The 22,124-nt window shown below is 35.3% G+C and overlaps 1 protein-coding gene across 2 annotated transcripts in view; it reads right to left on the reverse strand.

Annotated features, from left to right (window-relative positions):
- Positions 1–22,124, reverse strand: part of vaspb (vasodilator stimulated phosphoprotein b) — a 115,857-nt gene that overhangs the window by 39,354 nt on the left and 54,379 nt on the right. For both annotated transcript variants that reach the window (XM_056478057.1, XM_056478055.1), the window contains exons 2-4: positions 19,474–19,645; positions 8,580–8,760; positions 8,430–8,490 (exon numbers count right to left, since the gene is read on the reverse strand). In XM_056478057.1, the coding sequence (XP_056334032.1) occupies positions 8,430–8,490; positions 8,580–8,760; positions 19,474–19,645 (414 nt within the window). The remainder of the gene's footprint in view (positions 1–8,429; positions 8,491–8,579; positions 8,761–19,473; positions 19,646–22,124) is intronic.

Here is a 22,124-nt window from a genome sequence, read left to right on the forward strand (position 1 = left end):
ATATATTAGTATAATATAATAGTGTATAATAGTATATAATTATAATTATATTATATTTATTGCAATAATTAAAATATAATGTATTACAATAATTAAAATATAATATAATGTAGTACAATATTTAAAATATAATTTAATGTAGTACAATAATTAAAATATGGTTTTAATAACGGTTGATATATTTTATTTAATTTGATTAAAATCTAATTATTAATATTATAATATCTATTTTTAAATTAATATTACAATTAAGAATTAATTACAGGAATTAATAATATTTTAATTAAACTGATAAGAATATAATTACCGGAATTATTGTTTAATTACCGGAATTATTATTTAATTACCGGAATTATAATTTAATTACCGGAATTATTCATTTAATTAAACTGATAAGAATCTATTTACCGGAATTATTATTTTAATTAAACTGATAAGAATCTAATTACCGGAATTATTAAATGTATATTAAAAAGGGGCGGGGCTTAAACCGGAAGTCCCGCCTAAAAGGGGCGTGGCCGTCATCAATCAAATTTCTTGACACAAGCCGCCCCATATTCCTCTCTCTCACAATTACATAGGAAAAAAACAATTTTAGCAAGGACGAGACAAATTTACATTTTAGAAAAAAAATTAAAACGCAAAACACTTTTACAAGTCCCGAAACCAATTTACAATTACAGATTCTTTACGGAAAGGGAACGTACCACACACCGGGAGTGACACGGGGGGAAATTGTTGTTGTTGGTGAGCGCGGTAAATTCGTGCTGTGAAGTACATGGCGTAAATAAAGTTTATGGTGACAGAACATGGACTGCTGTGGAGTGATGTTTTGCCCGATTTGTGGCAAACACATGAGCAGCTTAACGCATTTTACTTTACGTGTGGTCGGTGTTTGGAGTTTATAAAGGACACAGACCAGACGGAAACACCAGACATACTGCATCACTCCATCAATGAATTCAATGTTTTAACGAGGGCCACTTGTACGCTTTAATTGTGGACATGATGTCAAGTCTACACAGTGTAAACATCTGCTTGAGGACTCTTAAAAGTAAACTGGTGTTAACTGGTGCCCCTTTCCAGATGTAAACTATCAGATTGGCTGATTCGTCACTTTTTCACAGCAACAAAACATGCCCACACCAAATAAAGATTCTTATTACTGGGTGTCAGTGTAAACATTATTGATTTTAACATTTGTGTGGCAGAACAGTATATAACCAAAATTAATGCAAAGAAATAATTATAATTGACATGTCATCAACAGGATTCGAACCCACATCAAAAGGTTCAGCGCAGGTATCAACCGACCTATCTAACTGAGCGATCCAGGTCTACATGTTGAGGTCAGTTTCGATATCTTTATCAGTCAACATATGTTGTGCTTTGATTGTTTCCTTGTACTACATGTACCATGTTTCTACATACTCTCATGCTGATAGTTTCTCAGAATTGCTTTAAATGACAAAACGATGTTTTATCGCAGTTGATAAAACCATGATTTTTATAGTTGTAGACGTGTTAACCTGCGTCTACAAAGTCACACACGAGCTGAACTTTTCCGGTGTGTGGTACATACTACGTCACTTCCGGTGTGTGGTACGTTCCCTTTCCGTAAAGTATCTGTAATTGTACATTTGTTTCGGGACTTGTAAAAGTGTTTTGCGTTTAGTTAATTTTTTTCTAAAATGTAAATTAGTTTCGTCCTTTGTAAAAAAAATTTCCTATGTAATTGTGTCTTATGATAGGTAAAAATGTTTTTCAAAATGTAAATTTGTCTCGAGCTTTGTAAAAGTGTTTCACACTTTGTAATATTGTTTTGCACTTCCCGGCCACCGTACTAAACCGAGTAAATTTGACTTTTGCTGTGCAGCACATGTTCTGCAAAACCTCACAACGCAAACAAATTAATAAAACATGCTGCATTTTCTCACAACACAAACAATTTACAAAAACACCTGCATTTCCTTACAACACTTTCAAACAGCAGGGAACACAATGGAAATGTTTCAATGGGACCCTAAAATGTGACGAAAACGGCTATTTAGGTTATGGTTATTTAGGCTAATAAAATAGAAATGACTAGAGAATCAGGGATGTTAAAAGAAACAAAAAAAAAACTTGGGTCCCCTTAAAACATTCCCACTTTCTTCTGTTGTTTTTGCAAGTGTTGCAGTGCGTTTTCGTAAATTGTTTGCATTGTTTGAAAATGCAGCGTGTTTTATTAATTTGTTTGTGTTGTGGAAAAATGCAGCACAAATTTTAATGTATATGTTTTGTGAGAATTTGCAGCACATGTGCTGTCAAACAGATGAACATAATTTCTTAATTTGCTGGAATTTTTTTGTAATCGCATGTGTTTTCTTAAATTGCAGCACTTTAAGTTCTCCCGGCCACCGTATTAGGATAAAAAGGCATAAAATAATACTGGAAATACTGAAACAGATTCCCTTTTCTGTAGGATCTCGAACATGAATGAATAAAAGATACAGTGTAATCTAAATAACAAAACTGTAGACATGCAGTGAAATTGTGCTAGCTACATCTTTTCCAACGGATTATATGAAAATATAATCCCTATGTATATGTACATACGCATACATTTCATTCAGTACACATTTATGTAACATTTACCAGCAGTATGCATACTGTGGCATCTTCAAGACTGCAATGTCAAGTTTCAAGTTAAGTCAAGCCTCTCTCGAAGCCATTCAAAGCATTTGAGTCAAGTCAAGACATGAGTCCACTGGCTCCATGTAGAGACTTTATCAAAGGCAGATAACCAAAACACAGACAAGAGAGAGAGAGAAAGAGACTGAAAGAGAGATGTTTAAAAAAAAACCTTCAATCATTAAATTGCTAACTTGCTAATGTAAAATAAAGATTATTTAGAGATACAGATCACACTATTCTCCCCAAAATTCAGTCATGTTTCTTGTATTTAAAAAAAAAAACCCTATATATTCCATCATTCCATTCTTGATTCCAATAGAGCCGTGAACAAATTAAGAACATTTACAAAGTCTTTTGCTTGACCAGCTTCAAATTACCAAAAATACATCCTTAAGCAGGTTCCTTGTTTCCTTTGAAATATTTACAGCCACAATTAATAAAATGCTTTGTTAAAAATAAAGCCCAATCCTTTGATAATCCTTTCAAGCAATGTAAAAAGCGGCACCAACCCTGAACATTCAGCAAAAACATGTTTCATGACTATTACAGAAATAACTTAATGTTTGAATTACATTTGGTGAGAGAGAGAAAAGGGATGTGATCAGGGCTGTTCACTGTCATGACCATCTTCAATATTTACATCAATCAATTGGCTGGCAATGCTACTAGAGCAAGCAGATAGCCAGAGTCACACTATATACAACTCCAGTGTAGGGTTTCTGCTGTTTCCAGATGATCGGGTGCTGCTGCCGTCAACAGAAGAGGGTCTACAGCAGCAGCTGGATATCCTGCACAGCTGATAAAAAATTCAGATGTATGAAACTCTGTGTACGCGGAATGCCACGCATATTCTCTTTGTACATCTGAATGAACGTGAAACTGAGCGCAAAACCCTCTCCCTGCCTTGTCCCCCTTGTAAATATGGTAATGACTCCACTTTGTCAAAACCAAATGAAAAAGCAATGGCAAAAGCAAGCAAGCAAGAAGAGAAACTTCACAGAATGTGAATTTTGAGATTGTTCCTATTGGAGGTAGAAAAGGGAAAAACTGTGTTATTTGGAAGTTTGTCCTCCAGAATTAATAACAAAAGAAAAAAAATTGAGTGGAAGAGTTTAGCTGACGCAGTTAACGAAGTGGGGTCTGAAGATCGCACTGTGAATGAATTCAAAAAGAAATGGTCCGATGTAAAGGTGCAGGTTAAGAGGAGAACAGTGGCGCACCATCAAAGTGTGAACGAACAGGCAGAAGAACAGGGAATGCTGAACTAACACCCTTTGATGAGAGAGTTGCCTCCGACAACTTGTGGGCAACACACAAGTTTAGAGTTGATTTGAATATTTGATCTCAAATGGTGTCAGAGTTTAATTGACTTTTACAATTTTTACATTAAAAGATATTTTTTAAATATTATAAAATAAATGAAGTGCTAATTACAAAAACAGAGTCTTGTGCAATAAGCAGGATGTTTTGTATAATTTCATATGGTTAAATTGAATTCATTCTTATGGTTACATTTTTTTTTTAATCGAGAAATTAAGCCTTGCGCAACATAAAGGGCATATATTTATGCCTATCTGACCTATTTTTGGTTCAAACTATAACAGGAGCAACGAATTGAATTGAATTGAAATCGACTGTCTAATGAATGTCAAATGTCAAACTAACTTTACCGCGGTTCAACTGCATGGTATGGAAACCTTATATACCAGCGAAACATGCGGATGATCCTGTCCCATACAGCTGGCATTGCACGGCTCAAAGATACTTTGTAGTGTGCAATTTAACATAATTGCCTCTAGGAGTCGCCAATGGAAATAAAGCAAACACACACAAGAAGTAGGCCAGACATGAAGTTGGTGTGGACCAATGCACATTCTTATGTTAATTTCATCGTTAGTAAATGCAAATGTGAGCGTGAAATCTGGCATACACATAGTTTTGTGCGTACGCAGTGCTGATACATGAGGTCCCTGGACTCTGACTATTAACCCAAAGAAAACCAAAATCCTAACATCCCAGAAAAAACCCAGATGTCAGGGAAAGAAACACAGTTTTACCCTTGGTATGACAAATGTTGAACCTGCCACAAGCTACACATACCATGGGTTGAAAATAAGTGCGAATGGAAAGCTAAATTTGGCTATGAATAAACTGAAAGAGAAAGCAAGAAGGGCCTTTTTCGCCATTAAAAAAAAAATCAACACAAATAGAAAGTCCAATTCGAATCTGGCTTAAAATTTCCAAATTCCTATCAGTGACTGAACCTATAGTGCTATACCTCTATCATGAGTTTGATAAGTGGGATAAAAATCCAATTGAAAGCCTACATGAAGAGTTCTGTGGAGCATCCTAAGGGTACAGAGGAACACATCCAGCAATGCATGTAGGGTAGAATTAGGCCAGTATCCTATACTCATGCGCATTGAGAAATGAGCCGTCAAATTTTGCAAACACATAAAAATGAGTGACCCCAACTCTTATCGTTTTAAAGCCCTCAAAAACCAAGGAATGGACATTGAAAAAAGCCCCCTGATTCAGATGGTCCTGAAGCTACAAACACAAACCAACACAGCAAATATGACTAACAGCAGGCAGCATCAGGACACGAACATGCTCATCCACAAAATTAAACCCAATCAAATTGTAAATTCAAAACTAGATCTTTTCAGTAAAGCATTATTTAGCGGTATGACACGAACATGCTCATCCACAAAATTAAACCCAATCAAATTGTAAATTCAAAACTAGATCTTTTCAGTAAAGCATCACTTAGTGGTATGATACATGAATGTGCTCCACACAGGTTTCTGCATCTCGTTTATATACACTATGAACAGCAGCTACGCTAATTATTCTCTTTATTCTCTATTTCCACCTGGGGATACTCATCCCGAGGCCCTCAGACTATGCAGCGCCTCTGATTCGATCCAAGACCAGCGACGAGATGATCCCAAGGTTTCCATATCCTGGACCAGGCCGTATCCAGAGCGGCTGCTGTGGTGGTTGTGGAAGAGTGGAGTGCATGAGACTGACTCCTGTGACGCTCCAGGGACAGACGAGTCTTCGCTGAGGTCCAGCTTCTAGCCTCTGGCGCCTTGACTGCAGCTCTGCACAAGACGTTTGGCCAGATGAGAAATGGTCATGCTCAACTGAGCCTGGTTTCTCTCAAGGTTTTTAATTCTTCACTTTCGCCAATTGGTGAAGTGTTTTCCTCACCACTGTTGCCGCTGGCTTGCATGGTTCGGGATCTGTAGAGCTGTGCATCGATGGATTTGCTCTTCAGTGTTTGGACTCTCAGTAGTGATTATTAAACCACACTGAACTGAGCTAAACTGAACTGAACTTAAACACTGAAAACTGAACTGACACGGATTCAATTTACTATGATCTTTCATGTGAAGCTGCTTTGACAATCTACATTGTAAAAGCGCTATACAAATAAAGGTGAATTGAATTGAATTAAATGCACGAAGAGTATCTGATTTATTTTAATGAAGCAGCAAGAAAAGAAAGTCAACTTAAATGGAAATGTGTGAAATAAAAAAAGCTGATAATGTAAAAAACCTTTAACTGTAGGTTGAAGTTTCTGGTGATTTTCAAAAATGATCTTCATTTGTGCTATGAAGATGAACAAGGGTGTGTAAACAATGAGAGTTTTCATTTTAGAGTGCACTTCAAACTCTAGCTCCTCATATGAGTTTAGGCCCAATCCCAATTCTAATTTTGTACCCCTACATCTTCCCCTTCGCCCCTGAAACAGAGTGTGAAGGGAAAGGGCTTCGAATTTTACCCCTAAAAATTGGGACAGCACTACAGCACCTGCACACATCATCATGTCATTGTGATCTCTTGCTTCACATGAGATCGACGAGCACGACTGCTGCAGTTATTGCTGTAGTAATGAAAAAAAGGTCATTTCCAGCCACTAGACTTTTCTGGCCAGTGTTCCAGTGTCATCGAGTGTCCGATGTAATTGTTGTGGGACTGCTATACAGGAGTTATGGATTATAGATAGCAAAATTTAGAGTGTTTAATATTAGCATTTTTCAAAGCATGACGGTAAAACATGAACGCGGTTCTGAACATATTTAAACATATGCTTGTTTGTTACAAACATTCGTAATAATGACAAAAAAAAAACTAATTTGTGCATCTCCTTACTTCCGTGTGCAGCCATGCTGTCGCTGTAGATGGTGTAATCTGGGAAATTTTCTTACCCTTTGATTTCGAGTGCGGTCCTGAAAAATGTCAGTTTCAAGGGCTATCTAGCCCTTCCACTTATGCCCCATTCACACGCCATTCACTTTGAATGGTTGGCGTGAAGTGTTGCCGAACTGAATTGTGGGTTTAACGGCTCTGCTTTAGTGGCGTTTAGTCGCTGCAGAAGTTGTGAATTTCTCAACTTTTCAAGTGCCAACGAAAAGGTCAGCCAATCAGATTGCTTTATGCAAATACCCCAGCTGAGACAGTAGCTGATTAATGACTATTTTTACTGGCTGAGGCTAGGGATGCTCAAAAAAATTGATTAACCGTTAACCGAAAGGGTGTGCTTATAACCGATTAATGGTTACAGTTAAATGATTAAAAAATATTATTTGCTATATTTTTAAAGTTTGGCTGTGTAAGGGGCCGATCACAGCGAACGCACTTTTTGCGTTGAGAGGGGCATCTTTTGAATGGTTTAAAACGGTCGTAAGCGTCTTATACGCCCTGCGAGCCTCATGTTTTTGCTGTTGCACGCTGCGTGCTCCCAGTTGAAATAGTCAACCCTGAGCAGAAAAAGCATGTTACGTTAGTCGCGTCTTTTTCATTCTCCAATCAAATTAAAGCAGAGATGGGGTTTCCGTTGAGGTGACAGCAGTGTTTGTGTTGTCAAGACGACTACGGATAAATATGGAGAGGTTATGGTGCTTCAAGTTATGCAGAGCTGTATGACTTTAGAAATCTTGACTTATCCTTTTTATTTAGTTTATTCTGTTTTTCTATGCTGTTGAAATATGCAGGTGCGTGAATATGTTCTGTTGTTATGTATGCTGTTGTTAGGATGTTAAAATATTGGCATAAAATATTGTCGGTTGGCAAAATTAACAGAAATGAGCATCCCTAGGTCACGCTGCTTTGATGATCGTGTCAACCCCCCACTTCAGATATGCCCTCTGTCAAGCGTTGATGCTGAAGCCTTGTGTGAATCAGGCGTTAGCCCTACGCCTTCATGCTAAAGAGAATTGGGGCACCCCTACCCCTTCAAGTGAACCTGCAAAATAAGGGGTAGGGTAAGGGGAAGGGCTAAGGGGTAGAATTGGGATTGGGCCCAAGTTTGACTTGTATAACTTCCTGCTCCTCCTCTATGCACTTCTCTTCATCATTTTTAATCTACTTAATTACCAGTCAACATTAAAAAAAATTCAAGATTTAAAAAGGCAGCAATATTTCTAAACTGTAGTCTCGAAAATGGAAGCAAGAGGAGAATGCGGAAGAGGATTTGTGAGTCAGAAAGCCTGACCCGGACTTCTGCCCCTTCACTTCAGGGGCTCACGGAAAGCTAAAGACTCCAGCGTTAATACCAGTAAATCCCTTGAGAGTGTGTGCTTGTGTGTAACTGAGTGTGTGTGCTTCAGAAATGAGGTCAAAGTCTGACCAGGAAACGCTGTCTTTCAGCGATTCACACAAGGACACAGAGAGTGAAGAAAACTTAAATGACTCCAATTCTGGAAAAAATAAACCTCAGTCTAATTTTGACCCCAGGCCTGTACCTTCTCTGCTGCTCCAGCTCTTCTGGGGATGGTCCATTAGACACGGGCCGTGCGGAGTAACCTAAAGATATGAGAGAGGTTGTGTTAACTGTATTCATTATACATTAACAGAAATGTTGTGTCATGGTGGTGTGTATATGTGTGTGTTACCTCCATCGGGGATCAAGCTGAGCACATCGAGAGCGTGCATCATGCCATTGGCGAACAGTGCCGCATCTTCCTTGCTGCCAAAATTGAGTCCCCACACCTGCCGGGCGTCCCGCCACTGGTGGAAGTTTGGCGTGGCCTGATTATATTTTAATCCCTTTACAATTGGACAGTTTATTACAACCTGGAGGAGACACAAATTTATTAATGTAAAAAATGCTGGTTGTATCTTATGCTGTAGTATTCTCTCTGCAAAATACAGGATTTTCAAAGTGCATTTAAATGAATAAATTAATTAAATTAATGAATAATTAAATAAATTAATTCAATTAATTAATTAATAATTAAATTAATAAATAAATAAACATACTTTTATAACTATATAAACAAAATTGATCCATGGTTTTAAAAACCATTAAACTAAAAAAGTTTTTGAAAATGAAGCAATTTTTTTTGTCCAAATAATACAAATGTAATGTAAAGACATTAGACATACTGAAACATTATAATAAATGCACAACATAAATCGACAATTTTAACATCTAAGAACTTGGCACATGCATTTTAAGGAAGATTTTAATTCACATATATTGGAATAAACTAAAAGATATCAACCAACTCTCTCTCAAACTACAAACTGCTAAATCTTTGCCAGAAACTACTCTGCCATCATTAAAATATCAGAAATGATGCACTTTTGGCTGCTTTTCGGTGTGATTGTTTTCATAGTAAATACTTTTTTATTAAGAACAAACATGAAGACTCGTTCTCAAACTACTGATTTCAAAATCTTTGCCAGAAACTACATTAAAAATATCTTTAGTGATGTACTTTTGGCTGCTTTTTGTTGTGAATATTTAGAAGAAAAAAAACAGTTTTACTAAGAACAAACACAAAGACTCTTTCTTAAACTACTGATTTTAAAATCTTTGACAGAAACCATTCTGCCACATTAAAAATATCTAAAATGATGTACTTTTGCCTGCTTTTTGGAGTGATTATTTGCAAAGATTTACTTTTATTATTAAGAACAAACATGAATACTTTTTTCAAACTACTGATTTCAAAAATCCTTGACAGAAACTACCCTGCCACATTAAAAATATGTGAAATTATGTACTTTTGGTTGCTTTTTTGGTGTAATTATTTAGGTTTTTTTATTTACTTTTTTTATTATAGAGACCAAACACAAAGACTCTCTCAATATACTGATTTCAAATTCTTTGACAGAATCTACTCTGCCATCATTAAAATCATCAGAAATTATGTACTTTTGCCTGCTTTTTGGAATGATTATTTGCAAAGATTTACTTTTTTATTAAGAACAAACTCGTTCTCAAACTATTGATGTCAAAATCTTTGACAGGAATTTCTCTGCCACTTTAAAAACATCTAAAATTATGTATATTTTGCTGCTTTTTCACTATAATTATTTGAAAAAAAAAATATTCATAACAAATCACAAAGACTCTCAAACTACTGATTTCAAAATCTTTGACAGAAACTATTCTGCCATATTTAATACATCTGAAATGATGCACTTTTCCCTGCTTTTCGGTGTGTTTATTTTCAAAGATTTACTTTTTTTATTAAGGCGAACATAAAGCCTATTTCTTAAACTACTGATTTTAAAATCTGCGCAAGAAACTACACAGCCACATTAAAAATATCTGAAATAATGTACATTTGGCTGCTTTTTGGTGTGATTATTTCTATAATATTACATTTATTATTAATAACAAACACAAAAACTCTCTTAAATGACTGATATCAAAACCTTCAAAAGAAACTACTCTGCCATCATTAAAAATATCTGAAATGATGCACTTTTGGCTGCGTTTCGGTGTGATTATTTGGGAATAAAATACAGATTTCAAAATCTTTGAAAGACACTACTCTGCCACATTTAATATATTTGAAATGATACACTTTCGGCTGCTTTTTTCAGTGTGATTATTTTTTAAATCAAGAACAAACACAAAGATTACACATCTAAGACGTTGGCACATTCATTTTAAATGAGATTTAGATTCACACATACTTGAATGCACCAAAAGATTTGTTCCTACCCGCCCGCCCTTACAGTACTTCAACCTCAAAGTGCAAACAGATTTGTAAACGTCTTTGCATAGCCAAGCCGAAACAAATTTATTTATTTTATTATCAGACTGTCCAGGAGAGGGCTCCACCAGCAGAGTTTAGTCAATCTGCTGACTCTTCGTTTCTGTTTGTATTACAGTCATGAATTCCACAAAGCAGAGAGCAGGAAAGAAAGGGAAGAGAGAGAGAGAGAGAGAAGAAGAAGAGAAAATGTCCTAAAAAGTTCACACTGATGAACAATGCCATCAACACACACAAACTGCTAACACACACACAAACCAACCGAAAGAGTATTACAGGGACAGACAAAAAGTCCCTGAGTCATTAAGGCAAAAAGAAACAAGTGTGTAAAGAGACAGATGGACCGAGGAGAAGTACAGAATGGGAATGGGGGAGGAGGAGGAGGGTTTAACTGGCACAGGAAATGGTTTGGCTATCTTACAGGAAGCAACATCTACTTTAGCAGTCGTCTCTATGGAGCGTTCATGTCTCTGCGTATATAAAGGGCGACAGGGCTGAGAGACTCGAGATGCACACGTGATGGATGGATGGTAAAACTTAATATCAGAAAAACATTTGAATTCTGTCTTTAAGAGGAGCATTTCATTTTGTGGATATTTAGTATAATGTTCAGGCTGTTCTTTTTTTCAACAATATGAAAGGGATAGTTTACATTAATGAAAACTCATCAATTCTGGCTATATATGAGGGTTAGTTTACTTAAAGGTTATTTATTACTAGGGTTCGATTAACTATTCGGTTCCATTTTAGGTCACGGGTTCAGTTCATTATATGAAATGCTCAGTAAAAAGCACTGTCAAATAAAAATAAAAGAAATAAAACTCTTCAAACTAAATACAATACAAAATGAACACAATATATCAAAGATAATACTAAAATAAACAGCGCTTTTAAGTTTTTTATGTATCTTAACAGTAGTTTTCATTTAAACATGTGTATTGAACCTTGGAGGTCATATCGAATGGTTCAATATTATATTATTGCAGCATCCCTATTAACTACCATCCTGTCCCAAAACCATGACATTTTCATTACTCAGAACACAAATTGAGATATTTGTGAATGTGCACAACATACTGACATTGAGCAGAAGAAACTATTGATTGTTGTTGTTATTTTTGTTTTATGCCTGCACAAACGTGTTCTCGTAGTTGGATAATATTCAGATTGAACCACTAAAGGCAAATGGTCTGTTTTGTTAGTCTGGTTTTTGATATTCTTTTGAACGTTGAACAATTTGGGAAAATTGCTGCCTATGGAGGATGAGGGAGCTCTCAGATTTCATCTAAAATACCTTAAAGGTCCCGTAAAAATTAAAATGAAAAATATTAGATGTTAGTTTCAGTTTGTTAGTTTTATGGATATCGATAAGCTAGTGTGCTCCAAAACAGTGCCAAAATTTACACTTAGAAGATATGAACCTGATATAAACATCCCAAGCTTGTACTTTGTCACTTCCGCCTAATGACTTTGTCACCTCATACATTATCAAATCTCTTCAAATCCTAACCAATCAGGTGCTCTCTAGTATCTGACATGCCCTGCCCTCTATAAGACACTTCTCATTTCCTTTTCCTTTGATGCGTTTGATCTCAACCACTCACCCTGGCAGAGCTGTGATGAAAAAAAAAATGCTATTGGTTGTTTTGTTTTTTTAAAGGGGAGGGCCTACTTCATGTCAAACACCTAATAAAAAAAATGCGCATTTCTAAACACTTCACAGGATTGTTTTATTTGTATTCTGTAGATGAACGAAGGTCTCATGGATTTGAAATGATGCGAGGATTTTAATTAATAACAATTTCCATTTTTGGGTGAACTAATGCTTTAACAAACCATTAACTATAGCTGCATCCCAAATAAAACACTTTTTTATGAAGTGAAAATTTAAATAGTTTTAAAGTCGAAGTTTAATAGTTTATAAATTAGTGAAATAAATTACCAAACTACCAAATAGTAATTCTCTAGTGGCGCAATTATCTCCATAAACAAACTTTGCTTGCACAATCCAAAATAAATAAAGTATTACTCCACCCCCTTCTGCTACATCAGTAAAGTTGCAGTTACGCTGCCCTTTTCGCCCCATTGACATCCATTCATACGCATGTGAATGCAACAGACTGAAAATGAAAGCTTGTGCGACAAGTTTCGCACAACACTGGGTTTGTGAACTCTGAACTGCCAAAAATGTGATTGCATGAGACCAATGAAATTTCAAAACCTCTCTGTACAGACATTTTAAATAAGGAGCAATCGCTTGCTTTATCAATGTCTAATCATTTTGTTTTATCCTCCCCAATTTTGCACCATCCGAATTTCGGTTTAAGGTTGCGACGATTGAGTGCACAAAGTGTTCAATATTCTGTTTATCTGATCAAGTTCCAGGTATTTAAAGTGCATTTTTTGATTTAAGAAGTTTCATTATGAACGAGCTACGTACAATACTTATACTACAAAATGGCGTAGAATAGTTCATAAGCATGTGATTTGGGATGCACTTATTGATTTTTGCCATAAACTCATGATACGCTGCTTAATAATAGTTATTAAGATAGTAGTTAAGTTTAGGTATTGGGCAGGACTAGAAATGTAGAATATGATCATGGAGAATATGCACTTCATAAGTACTAATAAACAGCCAATATGTTAATAATATGTATGCTATTAAGCAACTAGTCATTGCGAGAATTGATCTTTATGTGTATATATTTCGAAGAATGAAGAAAACGGCATTTATTCTGTACTTCATTCATTCATTTTCTTTCAGCTTAGTCCCTTTATTAATCAGGGGTCACTACAACGGAATGAATCGCCAACTTATCCAGCATATGTTTTACACAGAGAATGCCTTTTCAGCTGCAACACAGCACTGGGTAACACCCATACGCTCCTGCATTCACACACATACACTATAGCACCCGAAGGTAACCCAGGTGAACACGGGGAGAACATGCAAACTCCACACAGAAATGCCAATTGACCCAGCCGGAACTCGAACCAGCGACCTTCTTACTGTGAGGGGATCGTGCTACCCATTGCGCCACTGTGATGCCCTATTTCAGTGGTTAACACTGTCACCTCACAGCAAAAAAGTCGTTGGTTCAAGTCCCAGGGTCAGTTGGCATTTCTGTGTGGAGTTTGCATGTTCTCTCCATGTTGGCGTGGGTTTCCCCCACAGTCCAAAGACATGCGCTATAAGTGAATTGAATAAACTAAATTGGCTGTAGTGTGTGAGTGTATGGGTGTTTCCCAGTACTGGGTTGCAGCTGGAAGGGCATCAGCTGCATAAAACATGTGCTGGATAAGTTGGCGGTTTATTCCGCTGTGGTGACCCCAGATTAATAAAGGGACTTAGCCGAAGGAAAATTAATGAACGAATAAATAAATGGTTGTCAATAATTACTGTTAATTACTAAAAATATATATATTTTTGTTGGCATAAAAATTTGAAACCACTTAAGGGTGAGTAAATGGCACGTACAGTTTCACTTTTTAATGAATTATCCCACTAATGATGTTAAACTTCAAAAATGACAACAAAAGGACTATGAAGAAGCTGCAATATATTCAAAATGACCAAAGTCAGAGTATTTATGTGATGAGTGAAACAAATGCAAGTTTATCAAATGAAAATCTTCAGAATAAAAACATAAGAAAAAGAGAGAATCACACTGCTTTTAAATGAATCACTTCAGTAGCTCCAAAAAGCAATCAAACTAAGTAAACAGGCCTATGTCTACTTAAAAGAAGGAAGAATGTTGTTGGATATAAAGAACACATATTTAAATATTGATCATTTACTAAATATTTACACCATGTTTTTGCTTCGTTATTATTTTGGTTCAATTTTAAGGCAAAAAAAAATTGTTGTCAAAGTTAGCACTGGTCTTCTGATCAGTTTCTCATTTTATAGTCAGAAGGAAAGTAACATTTTTGAATGTGGAATAAATGAATAATTTCCAACAATACATTTAACAGTATGATATTGGTGCTTTAAAACACCGTTTTGCTTCTGTATTTTTGTAAATGGCTGTATTGTCAATTCAGTTTAATGGGAAGTTCTTTAGTATATGCGTCAGTTATAAAGTTCATCGTTTTAAACATTTCAAGAGAGTCTTTCAGAGTGCCCTGTGTGGTAAATGCTGTTCAGAATTCACACCTTACATGGTATTGAGTGTTTTCTGACAAACACGTGTCTGATTCCACTTCATTTGGCAATAAGAAGTTGCACATCACTGTTTGTGCTGCAGATTATCAGGAGAAGGGGATTGAAACCATCTTTAGGAATTGCAGCTCAAACATCACTTTTTAGCATATTATATTTTGTCTGTTGCTCATTTTTTACTGCCGTTTAGTTTCACGAGCCATCTTTTATTCATTTGTACGGAAAAAAATGTCCTGCAGTCAGAGTTGGGCATTTCAAGAAAAGGGGGTACAATTTTCCCAGTATGAGTTATTGTTTATAATAGAACGTAACAGTTCAGCCATTTGGAGAGTGAGCACAGTTTTTAATCAGGCTATGAATGCAAACGTAAGAATGTAAATCAGGTTCATCATGTTTTCATTCTATCTGATCAATAAAAACGAGCAAACTGTGCTTTAGTTTCATGTCTTCAAAAGTAATTCCTTTATTCTGTTTTCAGAATTGTATATATAAACATCACTTCATTAACATTATTTATGCAATAGTAATTACGTTAAATATGAATTCACATCTGATTTTATGTTTTATAATCCTTAAAAAATATCATATATAAATTCATCACTTTTGGATGCAGTTTATAAGCCGCTTTTGCCATTCAATACGCCACTAATTCTTAAAGACTATGTTAAAGGTCTTGCTAACTAGGGATGGGTACCGAAACTCGGTACTTTATCGGTATCGGTGCTACATTATAAAAGACCGAAGTATCGATAAGCTCTGACGTTATTGGTTCTGCTAAAGGTATTGGAGAATTATTGCTGAATAAACATCACTTACAGCAGCATAATTTAACTGACCATCCTTTTCTAATTTGCGATATTTGATATTCGTCTACACAGTTGGGAATCTCACAAGAAATGCTTGCGTTTCCGGCGAGCGCATCACATATAAAAGCCTTTACAGTTCTCGGCTGTGCACGTGCACTCATCGGAGGCTCAACCAGGGTTAAGGCTCAGGTTTAACCAGACTTTAAGCGCACACACATAACTTGCGACATAGACTCACACGCACACACAGCTCGTAAGCTTGCGGAGTGGCGGAGAGAACCAAATGGACTGTATTTCCTGGGTGGACAGCGACAATGTCAACCACCTAAATTAGTTTAGGTTAATATTAATAGTTTATAAACACACACATTCGGTTACATTAAAAACAGTATTTTTTCTGCAGTAGCCTAAATAAATCTTAAACATTAAAAATGCTTTTACATCAGATGTATTAACAAATATAGCCTATGAATAGCCTAATAATAAACTGTGCTTATTAAGAATTTATTTTTAAAAAATGCTTATTTTTACATTGCAAGATGCTCCAAAACTGTATTAAAAACACAGTTAACTCCCAAACACAGTTAACTCATTTATGTGAATGCATTAATGAAAAATCATAAACATTATCTCATTTAACTGCATTTTGCAACACAAAGAGGGCATTTTCAATTGCAGGGAGCACAATAAACCAAGAAAGATCCTGACTTCTGCCAGAAAAGGCAAATATGTTGATTTTTCTCCAGAAGAATGGTTAAAAACAGAAACATTTTCCTTCAAAACCATTGTACATTCTTTTACAGGAAAAAACTTTTTATTTGTTTTACAAATATTGGTTTCATTTATTTTATATTAAAAACGTAATAATAAAATAAAATGTTGTTAATTCTGTTCAATTAGTTTTTTTATGAAAAAAACACTACAAAAAGTACCTATAAGAGAACCATTAAAGTACCCAACCGATAAGTGATATTGATAAAAGTAGTAATACCGTTAAAACCTTACCGATACCCGTTCCAATTGCTAACTTTAAAGGGATCCTTGATTATGAATTCACATGATTAACTTTAGTTATTGTATAAGAGTTCGATCACACCAAATGCGCTATTATGTTGAAAAACGCGAGGTGTACCATACTGCCCTTTCTATTGACAAGAAAAAAGAAGTGCGGTGCGCTTTTTATGTCACTAGGGAACGACTAAATCAGCTGCGCATTGTGCGCGAGTGTTGCTGTTGATATTGTAATAATTGTAATATTTAATAATATTGTGATATTCAAGATTTGTAGTCACACAGCTCTGTATAACTTGAAACAGCAACCACTAGTCTCTCCTCCATCTTTAAAAGGCTCCATAGCCGTCTTGACAACACAAACACTGCTGTCACCTCTACAAAAACTCCAAAATGGCAACTGACGTAACATGCTTTTTCTGCCCAGAGTTGACTTTTTTCAACACAGCATGCAACGGCAAAAATGTGAGGCGCAGCAGGAAGTTAAAATGTGAGACCCGCAGGATGCATAAGCAGCATGCAAAACGCTCGTGGCCGTTAGTAAACCATTCAAAAGATGCGCCTCTTAACGTAAAAAGCACGAAGCATCTGCTGAGTTCTGAACCTCAACGTTCAATTCGATATTTGATTTGGACTTATTTCAGTATGCTGATGAACTTCCAACTGAAACTGAATATCGAATAGGGAATGGGGCTTTTTTTGCTCATCGTTCACTTATAGCAAACTAACGGTAATAGGGGGTATAAATAAGCAGTTGCTTTGAAAGCCCTTAGGTTGGCGTCAACAGAAGGACCACCATTCCCAACATGGAAGCAAATGGTCCGATTTTCATTGAAGATTACCAAAACAAACAAAATTTTTCAGTGAATTAACTTGGACTGATTAATTATTCGTCGTAAGAATAACAATGTGAGCTGGCAAAATAAACATTGCAAATTTTGATTTCACACAGACTTTAAACTAAGCCCCCGGGCGTGACAGTTAGCAAATCAGAACACAGTGGGCCAGTAACTAATCAGTCGATTGCTTTTTTTGAGGCAGGGGCTTCAATGAACCAGAAAGTCAGTAGACTGCTAGAAGCAGAAACAGTGGTGTAGGACAAATGTAAACTAAATCATTTTCAAAAATAAATAAATAGATAAAACTTTAAAGTATACAGCTTAAACACAATCAAGACTTTGAAAATTTGATTGAACAACCCCTTCAATTGTCTTCAGATGCAAAGTTTGCAATGATTTTCAGTTCCCATTAGGGCTGCAAGATATATTGCTATAATTTGTTTTTCTGCAATGTACACTACACTGAAAAAAATTATTCAAAGATGATTCCTTGGATTTACTAAATTTTTTTACGTTAAGTGGTTGTAAACAATTTATTTGGGTTGAATTTAAGCAAACAAATTAAGTTGAACATTGCTCAATTTAATTTGTTTGTTTAAATTCAACACAAATAAATAGTTTGCAACAGTTTTGCATGCAACACTTTTTTCAGTGTACCAGTCAAAAGTTTGAGGTCAGTAGAATTTTTAAATGTTTTAAAATAAGCTTCTCCTGCCCACCAAAGCTGCATTATTTTAATCAAAATACAGTACAAATTGTAAAATTGTGAAATGTTATTGCAATATAAAATAACTGTTCAAGAGTAGTTTATCATTTAATTTATTAAATTATTCCAGTGATATTAAAGATGAATTTTAGCTTAATTACTCCTGTCTCCAGAGTCACATGATCCTTCAGAAATCACTCTAATATTATTTATTATTATTATTAATGGAAATAGTAATAAAAGCAATAATGGCTGGAGTAATAAGTTCATTTGAAACAACACACAATAAGTCATAAATAAATATTTAATAACTATTTAACAATTTAACTTTTTTTTACATTTAATAAATGTTGCCTAAAACAGAATCATTTTATATAAATTATTAAATAAAATAAATAACAATAAAAGAAAATAGTAAAAAACCTGACCCCAAACTTTTGACCAGTAGTGTATATTGCGATCTCAATACAATTTCACCTAATGGCTTGAATAGCTCTTTTTTATATTTTCAACGAAAATTAATAATCAAATTTAAAATAACACTATATAGTCTTCATTGTATAAATAATTAAATACAATTAATTTTTGTTGCATCTCCAAATGTCATCATTTCTTGTGCCTGGATGTTTAAATGCATACATAGTCACAGGCCTTATAAGCACATGCAAACGATAAACTTTCACTCTATAAATCTCTACAAATAAATAAAAAAAAAAACTTTCTTACTTGTAGTTTTTGTCTTGTTTGTAGGCTAAATGTGTAAAAATTCTTAAATCAAGGATTTATAATCCTATAAGGTGTTTATAATCAAGACAAGTAAAAAATATGGTTTTAGATATTAAAGTTTCAAAATTAAGTTAGAAAAAAAAAAAATAAAACCAGTGAGGTTTGGTTTGAAATAAGAATATTTTACCCACCCCACTGGCAGATCATTTAGCTTGTTTTAAGAACAACATCTCTTAATTTAGATTTATTTTATCCAAAAAAAATCAAGACAATATTTTTTACTTGTCTACAAAATGCTTCTTAATTTAAACACCACTAGAAACAAGACAAATATTCTAAGTAAGGAAATCTTTTTTTTTTTTCGTAAGGTGAACTGGGACTTTAATTCAGACTCAACATTGCAGATCCTGCGATGTGATTATTGCGAATGTGCACATTGTGATATCGATGCTGAACCGATATATCATTATTCCAGCTTTAGATTGAACAGCTTCATCTATGTATGTCCTTGCAGTTTGTTTACCTGCTGGTCAGTCTGCATCTTGCGTCCCACCACTCTGAAGGCATTATTGGTAGGATTGTGGTAGATTTGGACCCTGCTGAAGGCTTGTGGGCCCGTGCCTGCCGGGACCCACTTTTTACTGCCATCGTCATAGATCATCACAGTGGCCCGGGCCTGACAGATACTTGACTCACTAGACACATGAAACAAAGAGAGAGAAGGATGACATTAAAATGTGCAGAGTCACCATTTCTGATCAATAGCTGGATAATGGGAAACGGATGGTAAAAAAAGAGGGGGGAGAGAGAGAGACTGAGGCATAATGAACAAAGAGACAAGTGTGGTTGGAAATGTGTGAGGTAGGAGGAGAAGTGTGTCTGATAGAAACAAGCTCAGCAAGTACCAACAATGAGGGCAGACAAAGACAGGAAGTGCTCAACATTCCACTTCTCAGGAGAGAAAGCAGTTCCAGAAACTTCAAACTGACCGCGTATCACATTCCCTCACATGACACGCATGCACAAACAGAGCTGGTTCTTAAAGCGACAGGTCACCTAAAAATGAACAGCTTGTCATCGTTTACTCACACTCACATATGGTTCTAGACACAAAAGACTTGATCTTAAAAATACAAGTAAAGATATTATTGATGAAATAAATGCTATCATTCAAAGCCCAGGTAAACAAAAAGACATGAAGCCAATATTTATTTATTTAGGTTTTAATGCCATATCAGCAGCATTGGCTATAACATATACTAAATATACAATATATAATCGTATAATCAAATAAATTTCTTAATAAACTACATTGTACAAAAAAAATAACAACAAAAAACATACAAATAGCAACAACACTGAAAAAAGTCATCTTATAGTCTGATTAAAGATAAATATTCTAAAACTGCTCCAGAAGACACCTTTTCAAACATTTCACTTAGAATACTTCCTGAATAAAAAATGTTCTCTAATATCATTTAATTTTATCATATTTTAATAGAATACACATTCTATTAAAATATGTTTTATCATCACAATATTCTTACACAAGTCACAAATAGATTTGTCTTCCCCTTTCAATAAATATGCGTATGTAGGTATTGAGTGTCCAATTCTACATCACGTTTGTACAACCGGATTACGTCTACTTTCAAAATAGGGCTGGGCGATAATTCCATAACGATAATTATTACGATAAAACGATAATGACAGTCCGATAAGTGTTCGATAATATTCACGCACTGTGCATAATGCTGCGCAGTCATTTTGCAGCCTGCCCTTCCGGGTGCCGCACGCAGTACAAGTTTACAGTCATACAGTGTTAGTTGCACTTGGAGGAGTAAGAAATAAATAAGGTAAAAAGGTCACAGACATTGTTGACAAAAACGCCACTAAACTTCAGTAGTCTGGAGCTACTTCGTTTTTTGCAATCCGACACAAAACAGAGCAACGTGCACTGCAAGTAGATGACTCGTGTCATCAAAAGCAAGCAAGACCACAAACCTGTTTCATCATTTAAAACAATATCACCCTTATGAAGATGCTAATAAAATTACAGACCCAAACAAGTGTTGGTAAACCAGCGTCTCAATCTCAAACACATCTCAATGAACACTTGATGCTTGCTGTAAACTACAGGCTGCATTATTTAAGGGCATTTGTTACGACATTGACAGGAACTTTTGTTTTCAAGCTTATGTTTCCTTTTTAATATTAAGATATTTTCTTTGAAATCTGTAATACCACTATTGTCCCTCACCGATGCAAAATAACCAGCTTTTATGAAGGACATAATCACAGAGGAGAATGCTTAAGATTCTTAAGACAAAATCTTTAAAATAATGACATATTAAAAATGCAGCAAATATATGACAGATGTTTACAACAGCAGTGGATCATTAATTAAATCCTTATTTTCCACAGAGTTAAGCATCATCCACTCGCAGTTAAAGACGGGCACGAACTAAAAACATATACACTTTATACATTTTTCTTTGAAAATGTATCTATTTGAAATGAATTTCTTTGTGTATAATGTCTAACTTAATCTTAATGTATTTTTGTTGGTCAGTTATCTACAACATAAACAAGAAGAACGAATAACATCTGATTTGGAGCACTTCAAAACAAGTCTGCTATAGTATATAGCGTCAAAACAATCCATTAAACGGTTTTCATTTTAATTAATTAATGATGCGCGGTTTGAGCACCATGAGCTGGACAGTCTTTACCAGCTATCTGCAGCACTGATAGTATTCTTAGGTTACCTCGGAAGAATAAACTCGGCCTGAAGGATGAGATAACTTAGAAACTCGTTGTGTGAACGGAGATGCTCCCTGCATGTCTCACCATAATGCGCAATTTTTTAAATGAGTGTCTGCATAGGCCTATTAGTGCCAGTCTGTCAGATTAAATTGGTTAAAACACCTGCGGATATAACTGGTATCTGCACATACACGTCCCAAAATATGCGATGTCAAGAGGGTGACTCCATAAGTAAGGTAAACTGGACACACTTGATTATGTAACGCGTGGACTTATCTTTACGTAAAGCATAACTTATCCTTTAAATGTCCATGCTTAATCAGTCATTGATAAGGTCTGTCGATAAGTGTTATTGACAATCAATAGATCAAGTAATCGTTAGCATCCATACTAAATATAATATATTAA

This window comes from Danio aesculapii, chromosome 18 (genome assembly GCF_903798145.1).
Source record: "Danio aesculapii chromosome 18, fDanAes4.1, whole genome shotgun sequence".
Classification (NCBI taxonomy): domain Eukaryota; kingdom Metazoa; phylum Chordata; class Actinopteri; order Cypriniformes; family Danionidae; genus Danio; species Danio aesculapii.